The sequence below is a fragment of the Orbicella franksi genome, chromosome 1 (assembly GCF_964199315.1).
Source record: "Orbicella franksi chromosome 1, jaOrbFran1.1, whole genome shotgun sequence".
Classification (NCBI taxonomy): domain Eukaryota; kingdom Metazoa; phylum Cnidaria; class Anthozoa; order Scleractinia; family Merulinidae; genus Orbicella; species Orbicella franksi.
The window spans coordinates 26,803,508-26,817,815 of NC_138145.1; the positions used below are offsets into that span (position 1 = coordinate 26,803,508).

Sequence of the window (14,308 nt, forward strand, 5' to 3'; positions counted from 1 at the left end):
GATGTGACTCAAGGCAGCATATATCGACATATAATTCGATTGCAACTTTTCTTTTTTCTCAACATTTACCCGAAATAGGAATTTTGAAACCTTTCACCGTCATAATTTATAGTTCCAAAACTGATTGTTAGTGCAAGTTTTAAACATAAAATTAACATTGAATGTTGTCGGTGGAATCATAATTTAACCTGGTCAATCGAGCGTTTCATGTCAGCTTCCTGTAAAACACGGGCTCTACTCGTAAAACTTCAACCGTCGATTCTTCAAATTTGCAAGTCACATTCATCGTGTCTATGCTAAAGGAATACAATTTATCTTGACAACAGTTTCGTCTGTAAACCGATCTAGGGTCTGCCCTTAGAATATCGGTAATAGCTTGTTTCGCCTCCTCTGGCGATGAAAGCATTTCTAGTTGATAAATACACACATCGGACGGCTGCAGAAGTTCGCTATCAGTTACAAGTTGGGGAACGCTTTCTTTCAAGTCTCCGCCAACTTCTTCGCTCACAAAAGAACTCTTTCCTTTGAGTGAAAGCTCGTCTTGCGAACCATAATGCTTCGCATCGTCAATTGATTCATTTGTTTTCTCATTCAAAGACGTTTTTGTACAAGAGCCATCAGAGTCGACAACTGTATTGACAGATCTACATGTACCAGCATCACAAGGCTTTGTCCAAAGGTTCCCTACGATTTGATTGTTCCCTGGCTCACACGATCCAGGCTCCTCACCAGCGAAGGTCTCTAACCCAACCTTGAGCTTCTGTAGACAAGCGTATCTATGAACTGACAAATCAACACTTTTCCTGTGCAATTCTTTTAGAAGGGGGTGCGTTTTCCCATGGAAACAACCGATTTGTTCTATAGCCTCATCAGAAAATTTAACTTCCAGCTCATTGATAGGAGGCTTTCTTATCCATTCTGCAATACTTAGAGCACATGTAGTTGGTTCGGATTGCAAATCCAGAATTTGCCGCATTGGTACCGTGTAGCTTTGATCGACCAGCTGTAAACCTGGTGCAGTTTCCCGACTTCGAGAAATATCGCTGTTTTTCGACAATGTTCTACCACTGCTTTCCAGCTCCAATTTATCTTCAACTAAGTTTGGGGGCTCATCATAGTCTGGAACATATGGTTTGATATCAAGCACAGGTGTGCCGTCTAAGAGATCGATAGCGGACAGTAACAGCGTGTTACCAACAATGCCATCAAGCTTTGCCAATGTAAGGCCAATAGGGTTGGGTCTGTGAGGACTGCGGGAGGCAAACACCCCAACCTTAGCGCCGTCTAAACGGGGGGGCTTAACTTTAGCTTTGACAGCTTTGTTGGTGTTCTTGTGAAACAGAAACACAATCCTATCAGAGAGGAAGACAGTGTTAGGAAATTGACAAGACACTGAGTAGTACACTTCATTGAGACAACTATACATGTAATTACTGAAAGGTCCATTTTAAATCCTGTAGAGTCTGCATATGAACCAAGTGGCCCATCAGTCCGACACTTAACTCCGGTTAAACAAACTGTTAGAATATAAACTGAGCCACTCCTTTGTTATAATAAGTCATGCTGAGCCTTTGTTAAAATAACAAAGGCCCAACTTGGTTCATAATTAATAACTACACAATGCAAACAATAACACTGTACAATTCTAGTTACAAGCAACCCATCTCCCTGCTAACAAAAAATATCCACATCATATACATCTCCATACATTGTCATACACGCTTATAAGCCCCCTTCTTCAGCTCCTTCTACATGTACATGTGACTAACTTGCAGCACCAACACAGGCAGAAAATTGTATTTTAAATGCGAATTTGTGGTAATTGATTGACTGGATTGATTAATTAATTAATTAATTAATCAATGGATGATGGATGAATCAATTAATCAATTGATTGATTGACCAATTGAACTAAAGAGTACAATGTACAAAGAGTACAATGTACTAAAAAATGGCAGATTTGTTTCCACCATACCACCCATGAGAAAATTGAAAATAAAATTTTCAATGCAAACAGGCAGTAATTGATTGATCGGTTGATTGAGAGATTAATCAATTGATTAATTGATTGACTGATTGATTGATCGATCAGTCAATCAATTGATTGATTGATCGATTGATTGATTAGAGCGGTTTTCAACTGAGTGTCCTAAAACCAAGCCCAAACCAATTACTCACCATTTAGACTACTCAGCCAATCTCAGAACGTAGTGAGAGCAAAATCAAAACCAAAGTAATCGCCTGATTACTTTCGACACTCAATTGAAAACCACCCCTAAGGTAAACAAAAGCATAAATTGACAAGTAAATGGTAGATTTGTTTCAACCTTACCACACATGAGAAAAATTCTCCAGTCCATCTAAGCAGTGTCCAGGGTTGGTAAATCCTCTGACTGAAACACAAAGCTCAGCCTTAGCCGCTGGGCAAACACTGGGCTGTCTAGGAATTCCATTCTTTTCTTTGAAGCAAGACTGAACAAACCCAATTGGCATCATTCCAGGATAAAATGATATCTGAGTATTTTGCCGTTGGGGATTGTTGCCAGAGATGAGTTCCTTGTTACTATCCTGTGGGGTGCTTTCCTGTTTTCCTGAGGAAAGAATATTGTAGTCAGTGTATGGAGACAAAAAAATGTTACTCAGTTATCCGGTTCAGGAATACATTTTTTAACTTCCTACTTTTCTTAACAGAAAAGGAGGGATGGCAAGTTGTTGTCTTTTTTTTCAGTAGAATAATACAGCAATCTTTCACGATTTTTCTGGTGTCGTCTAGCACATGCTTCAGCTTGGTGTGAATAAATGTCATAAATAGATTAGTTAGGAAATAGAAATGGGTGTTAAATATTTGTATTTATTTATTTATTTATTTATTTATTTATTTATTTATTTATTTATTTATTTATTTATTTATTTCCTTATTTATCAACCTGGGCAACCACAGAACAAGATATGCTCAGTGATAACTGTGCGTGTGTTTTTTTGTTTGTTTTTATCAATTTGCTATTTCAGCTTACATGTAGGAGAGGAGGAAACAGAACAAATATAGCAAATAAACTCCATAAAAAAGACTTTGTTCCATGTTTCTTCGTCCTTAGATTAGGTTTGTCCACATAATGAGCTGAAAAATCTGTGATAAAGTTGTTCCATTTGAACTTTCTGACTTTCATCATAAAAGGTGTCCAGGGACAAAAGAGCATCTTTAATATAAAGGTCAAAGCGTCAAAAATAGGCTGAATTTTAGTGTTATGGAGGACCACTTGAAATTTTCTATTTTTGGCTCCTTCATTGTAACTTGACCGTGCATTGTTTGAAACTTAGGGTAAATTATTTGGATAATTAGATGTGCAATATGAAATCCAAAGTTTTTTTGGTGATAAATGCATTTATATATTTGGCCAGTGGTCCAACAGACCATTTTACAGTTGTCTGCTCGGGGAACTGGCCTTTGAATGGCACCGAGGCTGGAGGTGACCTTGCTTTGATACAGACCTCTCTGCTGTTGTCATGTAAATGAACATAGTTAGCATTAGAACAACTTGATTTACACAACAAAAACATTGAGGTCGGTATCAAAACAAGGCCACCTCCAGCCTTGCTGCCATTCAAAGGCCAGGTCACTGAGCAGAAAGCTGTAAAATGGTCTTTTGCTTAACTGTACCATGTTATGCAAAATGGTATTTTTCGAACCTTTAGCTCCAAAATACAAGGTTTTGTGAAGTTTATATGAAATAATTCATATATGAACTGCGGTTGTAGATGAGAGTGAAGAATGATCATTGTAGTTAATTTTCCAATTTAAGCAATTGGAAAGAAGAAGCCTGAAACAATCAGGGCTTCAACGGGATTCGAACCCGTGACCTCCGCGATACCGGTGCGATGCTCTACCAACTGAGCTATGAAGCCACACATTGGGAGCGAGGTCAATTAATTGAGTTCATATCTTCCCGTGAGGAGTGAAATGATGTGAAGTTTATTCATATAAACTTCACATCATTTCACTCCTCACGGGACGATATGAACTCAATTAATTGACCTCGCTCCCAATGTGTGGCTTCATAGCTCAGTTGGTAGAGCATCGCACCGGTATCGCGGAGGTCACGGGTTCGAATCCCGTTGAAGCCCTGATTGTTTCAGGCTTCTTCTTTCCAATTGCTTAAATTGGAAAATTAACTACAATGATCATTCTTCACTCTCATACGAGGTTTTGTTGGAAAAGTTAAACATTATATGACTAGAAATATCTCTCTGAGTGCATTTGAAACATCTATTCTTGGTATTTAATGTTTTGGTTATAAACATGTAAGAAAAAAAATCTACAGCACTTAAAAGTTGAGACTTCAATGATCGCCAAAATCCTGTAGTGTCCGTACCCCCATGTGATTTACAAGAACCACATTTGACTAAATGTAAAATAACTCTACTTGTTTTTTGTTGTGGTTGGGTAATATACAAATATGATATTTATGGGGATTTTTAGGTTTTAATTGTTGTAAAAATATGGACACAACAACCAAAATGTAGTGTCTCTACCCCCTTATAGTGTCCGTACCCCCTGTGCCTTCAAATGCAATTTAAGACACAAACTGGCATTTTTTTTAATCTCAAAAAAGATTTTAAATATCTCACTGTGACATTTCCAATACGATTCTGTAATTTCAGTTACTGGATACCTTACTGGTATCTAATAACCAGAGATACCCATCAGCCTCCCTTTTTAGGCCTGGTTACCAAGCTCCGAGCTTCTTGCCCTTTTTTGCAAGGCAAAACTATATTTTATGCAAGTTTTATCACAAGAAATGGAGTCAGCAGGGCAAGGACATAAAATTGGTAAAAAAAGAATACTATGGTTTGTTCATTCATTTTCTATTTTTTTAGTGTCCATCTCCCAGAAATTGATAGGGCATATCTCTAAAACTAGATGCGAATGCCCCAAGGTACTTTAGATAAGTAATGAAGAGACATTGTACTTGCAAGTCATGCATGAAAAACAAAGATATTGTAAAATTGACTTTTTTACCAAAGTGGCCCCTACTTTGCCACCCTGATTGTGTTTTAGCTTTAGTCCATAAGGTAAGGAAATGTCATGAAAGTCAGTTTTAAAGTATTCAAGCTGTTGACCCCAACACTGCACTGAACTCTATTACTTTGTTTCGCTTATTTATAATTATTTGTAACATCTCAGTTTTCTTAGTTGATTATGTACTCATTCAGCAAACCCAATTTGCGTTGAGATTGTAATTAGAGAGCCTCGTGTGTGAGTCATCAGTCATCATTAAATGTGATCACAAACTTGACAGAAAGAGGGCATTTGAAAGGCCGTGTGCAAGAAAGTCCCCTGGATTTTTCAGCCATTTTTGAAAGTGCTCAAAACTAGCTGAATTTTGGCATGTGGGCTTCGTTTTACCTAAGAAACATTGCTCTGAAGTTTTTTTCGCTGGGTTGCTCTTTGTTCTCGAGAAATAACGTATGCCAAAAAGGCACACAGGTTGGAAAAACCGAGTGGTTTATTGCATACGCAATATCTCAAAAACGAAGCAAACTTTAGCGCGAAAACTACGGGACATTACTTAACATACATGTACCTGAACAAAACTGCATGCGAAATTTGCAACGTTTTCGACAAAGTTCACTTTTGATTAAAATACCTGACACCCTTTTCCTGCCCAGCCGTTCAAATAAACAAAGCCGGGCCTTTGTTATGGTAAACAGAGCCGATCCTTTGTTATAATAGCCAAGCCAAGCCTTTGTTATAAGTCGAAGTCTCACCTCGGTTTATTATAACAAAGGATCAACCCACCACGACCGCAAGGACTTTGATTTCACTTAGAAACCAGCAAAATGTCAATTTCATGCAACTTATAATTTATAAGCTCAAATTTGTTGCGTTCAGGTCAAAAGTGGTTAAAATGTTGACTCATGTTAATGCGCAATGGCAAGGATGTTGATTTCTCTTAGAAAGCAGCCAAATGTCAATTTCAAGCAACATAAAAACTCAAAAATGTCGATTTTAGGTCAAAAAAGGTTTAAATGTTGATTTCACGTTAACCTGTGACGGGAAGGTTGTTGATTTCACTTAGAAAACAGCAAAATGTTAATTTCATGCAGTGTATAAGCTAAAAAATGTTGATTTCAGGTCTAAATAGGTAAAAATGTTGATATCACGCAACGCGTGACAGCAAGGACGTTGATTTCACTAAGAAAACAGCAAAATGTTAATTTCACGCAACGTATAAGCTCAAAAATATTGATTTCAAGTCTAAATAGGTAAAAATGCTGATTTCACGTTAATGCGTGACGGCAAGGATGTTGATTTCACTTAGAAAACAGCAAAATGTTAATTTCATGCAGCGTATAAGCTCAAAAATGTTGATTTCAGGTCTAAATAGGTAAAAATGTTGATTTCATGTTAATGTGTGACGGAAAGGATGTTGATTTCACTTAGAAAACAGCAAAATGTTAATTTCACGCAACGTATAAGCTCAAAAATGTTAACTAAATAGGTAAAAATGCTGATTTCACGTTAACGTGTGATGGCAAGGATGTTGATTTGACTTAGAAAACAGAAAAATGTTAATTTAACGCAGCGTATAAGCTCAAAAATGTTGATTTCAGGTCTAAATAGGTAAAAATGTCGATTTGACATAATGCATGACGAAAAGGATGTTGACTTCACTTAGAAAACAGCAAACTGTTAATTTCATGCAATGTATAAGCTCAAAAATATTGATTTCACATCTAAATAGGTAAAATATGGCGGCCGGAAAATAGTGTTAGCATCTGGAACTTACTTTGGTTATCTCGAACAATGATTATCTGCACTGAACAAATAAACATTAAATAAGCACTTTTCCAAATACAGCAATGTCTTAAATGGCTAAAAATCATGAGATAAATACATATTTTTCGACAAACGCAATCGTAGCTTCATGTCACGCACTGCCTAACTTCAGAATTCAAAATGCGCTGGTACCTCTTATACCTGATGAGGATAACAACTCTTGTGGCTCTTTAGTTTTGGATTTAAGAATTTGATGATTTCACATGAAAATGCTCTATAAATAGGGCAAACAGATTAACAAATTAACCCTTCTGTGCAATGTACAGGTCTGCATACATCTGCATGTCCGCTGATCCCAGAAGTTCAAAACGCTACAAATCATGCCGATATGAAATAAAATCAACACAACCTGGATCACAGATCTATGTTACAATCAATCGCTACTTGTTGGCCATTATTATGTTTAAATGAAAAAAGCCGAAACAATCTACAATCATGGACAAAAGTCTTGGGACAAATTTTCACTTTTGGCGCTTTTGTGTACATGCCAGGTGCAAATACAACTTCACCTGCCTAACCTCGCCCACCACCCCCATACAATGTTGAAAACTACTACGTGCAATTTCAACTGATTTTCAACATTGTGTTGGGTGGGGAGGGGGCACAGCAACCCATTTATAAAGGATATTGCAGTGTTTTCTTCATACTTCAGTTCTAAAACACAGATAATCCATAACATTGCATAAGTGTCCCAAGGACTTTTGTCCACGATTGTCTGATTTTCGCGTCTCGTGGAAATATGTACAATCAGGATGTTTTTTAACCCTAAATGCATTTAGAACCCGAGAATGTGAACATCTGAGATGAGAAAGGCATTTCTAAGGACTTTTACACAGCTTTTCCGTATTTTTCAGTGGTTTTGGACCGATCGAGAAGGGTGTTGATCTCAAATAATCTAGAAACTTTTGTATGTGATGGCAGTGTTAACGGCATCGCTTGATTTGGATGTGTAACGAATTGTTTACATTATAATGTACAGTTTTGCAGATACTTCTAGTACTTAAACAACAAATTTGGTATTTAATTCAATCTTAGTGATCACCTTAACAGTTATTACAGCGCGTTTAAGTATACTGAGGCGCTATGCTCTTTGTAGTGACGTCACTGTTTATTGGTCATCGCACAGTACTCAGTGGCGAAGAAAAACAGTGTTTCGTCAATGTTAAGTATCAACTAAGTAAGAAAACCAGCGAAACTACTTTTCAACACGAGATTTATGGTACTGTTTCGGAATTGCTTCACAAAAGTCTCGTCACAGCACACTGGCAGTAAATACAACGGTACTCACTTGATCCAGTATGGAAGAATTGACTTTAAACAATTCTTAACAAATGGAAAGTGAGTACCGTGCTTGCAGAGCTCAAAATTAAGTTTTTACCAGCTATAAAGGTGTAGAAAGATCGATTACCAAACACATTTCACTTCGACATGTCTTAAATGTGAGCTTTCGGAAATAAGTAGGTAGATTTTAAGGTTTTAAAGTGAGTACTGTTGCTGAGAACTATTGAGTTATGCAAATAAGGAGTGTCCACAACACTAAAAAAAATGTCACAATACTGTTTCGTAAATAAATAAAGGAAATGACTTCCACTGGCGGGAAACGTGCTAATATTTGGTTCGATACCGTTTGGATGAAATTATAGTTTACGATGCCCACTCACTGCATGTATCATATTCATGATACAGATGACTTCAACATTTGACATTTCCGTGCGATTTCCCGGGGTGAGAATCTTCTGTTTTCCTTCCAAAACAAAAAAAAGACTTTCACTCGCTGTTCGATAAAAATTCTTGTCATATGCACAATAATCTATAATGCCTTATGCTCGTTGCTGCCTTGAGCATTAACCATGTGTGTCCTTTCAAATACTGCATGCGCGAGTATGAGATAGTGCAAATTCCGATTTACGCCACGCATTTGCGTTGGGAAAAATTGAAAAGAAAAAAAGAAAGCTTAAATAAACCACAAAATATCTCAGAAATAATCTTTGTATTACTATCTATTCACAGAGTCGAGAGAAAACACATTTAGACTGTGGAAAACCGCTGAAAAGTGACATTTTATTTCTCAACTGAAATCCAGACAATCATGGACAAAAGTCTTGGGACAAATTTTCACTTTTGGCGCTTTTGCGTACACGCCAGGCGCAAATACAACTTCACCTGCCTAACCTCACCACCCACCCCCCATACAATGTTGAAAACTACTATGTGCAATTTCAACTGATTTTCAACATTGTGTTGGGTGGGGAGGGGGGACAGCAACCCATTTATAAAGGATATAGCAGCGTTTTCTTCATACTTCAGTTCTAAAACACAGATAATCCATTACATTGCATACGTGTCCCAAGGACTTTTGTCCACGATTGTAGTTACCAGTTCGAGAAACGTCCGCAGAACGTGATCACAATGCATGCCGGGAAGGGTCTTTACACCTCGTGCGTGGGAAAACATGGCGGTCGATACAAGACAAATTTTATCACTCTAAAACCAGTTCTCGCTTTCCAAACTTTGACGCTAGCAATGCTTGGCAAATGGGCCACAACTCACCAGAGGGTATTTTTCTTGGGCAAGAACTGCTCTTGGACTTTGCTGCCTGGCTTGATCTGACTTCAAATGCTGATAACACGATTACAGTATATCAGCTGCCTTCGAAGTTTCAGGACACATTTTGATTCTTTAAAACGTGCTGATGACTTACGGGTTTATCGAGGCTTTATGATGCCTAATGCGGCACATCTCTTTTTTGTTCAATGGTATTTCATTTGACGCTCGATCAATTCACGTGTTGTGTTCACGTCACAATAACTGATGTAAACAATCTGTTCCCAGATTTCTGCTCTATATGTTGTGGGATTTCATTTTGACTTCATACACTATAAACAGTCTGCCTGTTTGCTGTTCAACAAATAAACTCCTAAAGACATAGCTAGGAAAAGCCAAGTTTTTTTGCATACGTTTTAACTCGAAAACAAAGCAAAAACCAGTGACAAAAATACAAGACCACATTTTCCTATTACACTGAAGACCACATGCAAAAATTCAGCTAATTTGGAGCAAAAAAACCAAAATTGTCACTTATCCCCTTTTATGACTAGCTTCTTCAAATACTAAGTAAAGTTGACTTAAGAAATAGAAAAATGGTCGAGCCCTATGAACATGTATGAATCCTTAAGATAATTTACATAATTTTGCTTTAAAAGCTTAACATTCTTACTGGATCTAATCTTGATAGGGAGCTTGATGACTCTTATCACAGTTGATAAGAGTGCAGACCACGCTAAACCACATTCGATTTGTTAAATTTCTTCACAGATTTCCTTAGAATTAACCTTCACATACAGAAAAGCAAACACATTTATAAAGGTCTCAAGGCTACATGGTAAATGGTAGCATGAAAACCATTTTTGGTATGTTTTTAATAACAAAATCATTGCAACAGCGCTTTTAGCTTCTCTGACAGCCTTCCACTGGTTCAGCTACAATACAGTGGAAATACCTTTTGCTCACATCCAGAAACTAATCACATGTTGAAACGGTTTGCCACTTCATTTCATAACATAAAATGTAGTGGTAAAGTTATTGATCTTTTTTTGAAAACTTTTATGGTGTCTGTTACATTTTTTCCTGTCACCTCCCCAGTAAGTAAAACATTTGAATATCTCGCACTTGTTTTGCACGCACACTACGTCATCTGCAGATACATGTTCACAGTTGGATTTCAGTATAATTTTCAAGAGATAACAGCTAGTTTTTCAGCTGGAAGATGTTAACAGTTAATGGTTATCGATATGTTCCTGTTTACAAGTACAGGTTCAATAAACTTGATTTGGTCACAGTAGGAAAATTTTGCTTTCATTTTAGTCATATACTTAGTAGGGTAGTTGATTACGTCAATTTCAACCCAAGCATGCGAATGGCTCTTAAACCATGCCTTATGTGATGCGCAGAGCGTGTGCGTACTAACAAAAGTAGGCACCGTCCTTAGTACTGTAATGCACCATCTGATGGTGTAATCGGTAAAACCAATTCACTTTGGTTCTCAGTTGTACTTTTGTCAGATATAAATTTCCAAACAATTATTTTACACATGGTTTCCCTGCACTGAGGGAATCAACTGTTAACTGTTTAACAATTATGAATGTGGTCGAGTCGTTCTGAATAGTGAAATCCAATATCTGCATGTATATAATATTTTGTCTGAAATGTATTACAACTTGTTTTCAATTTTATCAACATGATTCACCATAAATTAAGAACAGTTTTTTTTCTTTCACATGATTATTGGGAATTACATTTGTCAATGAAAACAATGTTACAGTAAAAAAATGAAGCTGTAACATTTTACTGCATGCTTTGTCAAGTAACCAGGCGAGTAATACGACACATGTGATACGGATAAACAAACTTGCATAGTCAATTTTCCTTCAGCTTGTTTACACATGTAAATGTTGTATAGGCTTTATTCTTCGATAACCAAAATCTATACAAATGCTTAGCTTTCCAACAATAGAAACTACAGTTTTCACCACAGTCTCAGGTTCTGATACAGCAAGTTGTCAATGAGAGATGTTGATTTCACTTCACAACATAAAAAATCACTGCACAAGAAGAACACCGTTTCAAGGGCTACAGTACATGTGTGAAAACGAGAAGTATAGTTTGGTATTCAACATTCATTCCACTCATTCGATGGGTATGAAAATAATAAGAAAAAAATACAAAGAATTAAGATAACTTAGGGGTCAGCCTGGCGACCAAGTGTGAAAAGGCCAGTGAAGAAAATCTAGTCGTATTGGCGACCCCAGTGGTTGCAATGTCGATCTCTGTCGAGGCGATCGATAATAACCGATTAATTAAAATCGATTATATTGATTATATCGATTGCCTTCTAATGATCGATTTTCATCGATTGGCCACGCTGGAATAAAAAGGAATCTCTTTAAAAACGATGGTAAATAAAGTTGTGAATATGAAATACAATTTTGACACGTTAGATCCCCCAGATTGCACTAAACCTCTTGGGGAGGATACCCCGGACCCCTGGAGATCCCCACGAAGACGGAGATCAACACAAAGACGTCTGACAATTGGGAAATAATTTAGTCTTGGATAACAGAGTCTTCCGGCTTACGGTACTTTGCGAAATGAAACGAAACAAAACGGTACTTTGCGAAATGGTACTTTGCGAAACGAAAACATTGTAAAAATATTGAATGGGGCAAATAAACATTGCGAAACAGGAATAAGTCAACCCAGGTTTGCGTGGTGCCTGACAGGAAATGAAGAGTCTTTTCTAATTTAAGCATGAAGTTATCCATAGAATAGAACAGTCGGTGCGGCATTTTAGTTGGGAAATTTGCATAAACGGTAAGCAGCTCTTTTAATTAGCAGAACACAGATCTCTCAAACAGACACCTGGAAAACGAAACGCAGACCACTCGAAAATGCATATAATCTGTGTAAAATGGGGTTGACTAGCCTACATGACTTCTACGGTTCGTGACATTTGTAGATTTGCCGTTCTCTGTTCGGTCACTCAACCTTTCTTGTCGCTTCTCTCGTGTTCATGAAGGTACTTCATGTTGTGTAATAAGGAGGAATTTTAAGTGGAGATGAGCCGCTAGATCATGCTATGGCAAATTTTTATAGCTCATAGGTCTGCATGGTTTCCGCTGTTATCTGCATGTCGACTCATTGAGTTTGACACCTCTGTAATTTGCCATGTGTTTATGCATTGTTTAGGCTCATTTCAAGATATGCTTTTAAGTCTCCAGGAATTTGCTTTTGAGGGACAAAATATGAAATTTACCGTGAATGTGTTGCTTACTTGCATTCTATATTGTGACGCCGCGCCCGGCTTTGATTAGAACTGTTTGCAAGCACAGTAGGTAGATCCTTATCACGGATATCATATTTGCTCTCGTACGACTTCCTTCGGAGATGCCGTAGCTTTACTTTGAGAAAGCTATATGTTTGTCTAGAGACATTCTTATGTTTCTTGCAGCTATCTGATCAAGCTTATGTTTCTCTTGCTCGATGTATAGGTTTGATCCTCCTTTGGTTGTTCTGGCACCACATGATTCAAATGTAGCTGTTTACGTGCAAGTCCTGCTGACTGTCTTTTGCGTGTTTTATATGCCATTGTTCGGCTTAGTTCAGGCAAGACCATGGTTTCGATCCTCCATGTGGATCTCATCAGTTGCCGGTATTTCTAACTTCATGCTTAAATTAGAAAAGACTCTTCATTTCCTGTCAGGCATCACGCAAACCTGGGTCCACTTATACCTGTTTTGCAATCAATGTTTATTTGCCCAATTCAATAGTTTTACAATATTTTCGTTTCGCAAAGTACCATTTCGCAAAGTACCGTTTCGCAAAGTACCATTTCGCAAAGTACCATTTCGCAAAGTACCGTTTCGCAAAGTACCGTTTCGTTTCGTTTCGTTTCGCAAAGTACCATGAGCCGAGTCTTCTACATATTCTCGCTCACGGAATTACACTGCATTACTCATAAGAAAAAAAACGAAACATTCAGCAAACACGGACATTGTTCCTATATAACTTGCATTTTTAAATGAATGTATTTCACCTTCAACCATCGAACGGCCCCATCGAACTTACATTAATCGAATTCAAGTTCGATCATGTCGATCGGGTGCGTGCAACTGAAGTGTTTGTGAAAAACTCTGAGGAACCTCACCTGTCTCAACCATTTCTTTAACTTGTTTGCACTTGTGAACAAACATCTTCTTCATGGAATTCATATCACTCCTTAGTTTACTAAGTTCTCTTCTTGCGACGGCAATTTTTCTCTCGAGAAGTTGGACCTTGGCTTCGTCCGCCATATTTAGTTTTATCTCGTATCCCGTCTCCATTGGTATATGTCCCCATACACTACGTAGCTACCGGTTCATGATTTGTTTGCGCTAGGTATCGCTGGCTCAGTCAGGGGAATAGAAAATTAAAATTATGGTGACAGACGGCGACACTATTCGAATGATACAGTCAAATCATCATTCGAAAGACAAATAATATCGAGTCGCTTAGTGTACTGGGGAATTTCTGATAAACAACTTCAGGAATAAAGACGAAGAAAAGCGTTTCCCGATATGATCAGTCTTTTTTGTCCATTTCTGGTCACTCCTTAGAAAGAGCGAAACGAATAAGCCGGGCGACGAAAACTCCGCGACAAAAGATTAGTTTACTTCGTCTTCCTGAATGATATATATAATTTTCAATATAATATAATTAATGATATATATAATGATATATATAATGATATATATAATTTTCAATCGGACTTAGATTTCTGCGATCCGTATCCACTAACCTTTCTAAAAAAAAGGGGGTCTCCTAGCGCTCCAAAGAGGCTGTTTGGAATTAAGAGTGGAGGGAGAGGGGAAGAAATCCGGCTCCGCGTTTATTCCAAGGTTTATTATGTTCCTCCCCGGGATTCCTCCATCCCTG

At 37.7% G+C, this 14,308-nt stretch overlaps 1 protein-coding gene across 1 annotated transcript; it reads right to left on the reverse strand.

Moving 5' to 3' along the window:
* Nucleotides 1-194: 194 nt before the first annotated feature.
* LOC145500196 (tRNA (adenine(37)-N6)-methyltransferase-like) lies at nucleotides 195-13,716 on the reverse strand. Its single transcript, XM_081479716.1, has 3 exons — nucleotides 13,542-13,716; nucleotides 2,333-2,591; nucleotides 195-1,352 (listed from the first exon to the last, which is right to left on the reverse strand). Exons 1-3 carry the CDS (start codon nucleotides 13,714-13,716, stop codon nucleotides 206-208), a joined length of 1,581 nt encoding a protein of 526 aa, XP_081335842.1. The 3' UTR covers nucleotides 195-205.
* Nucleotides 13,717-14,308: the final 592 nt, after the last annotated feature.

Coding starts and splice junctions, on each gene's coding strand:
- LOC145500196 (XM_081479716.1), bottom strand. CDS start 13,716: ATGGAGACGGGATACGAGATAAAACTAAATATGGCGGACGAAGCCAAG. Junction 2,592..13,541: donor TAAAGAAATGGTTGAGACAG/GTGAGGTTCCTC, acceptor TTCTTTCCTCAG/GAAAACAGGAAAGCACCCCA. Junction 1,353..2,332: donor GAGAATTTTTCTCATGTGTG/GTAAGGTTGAAA, acceptor CCTCTCTGATAG/GATTGTGTTTCTGTTTCACA.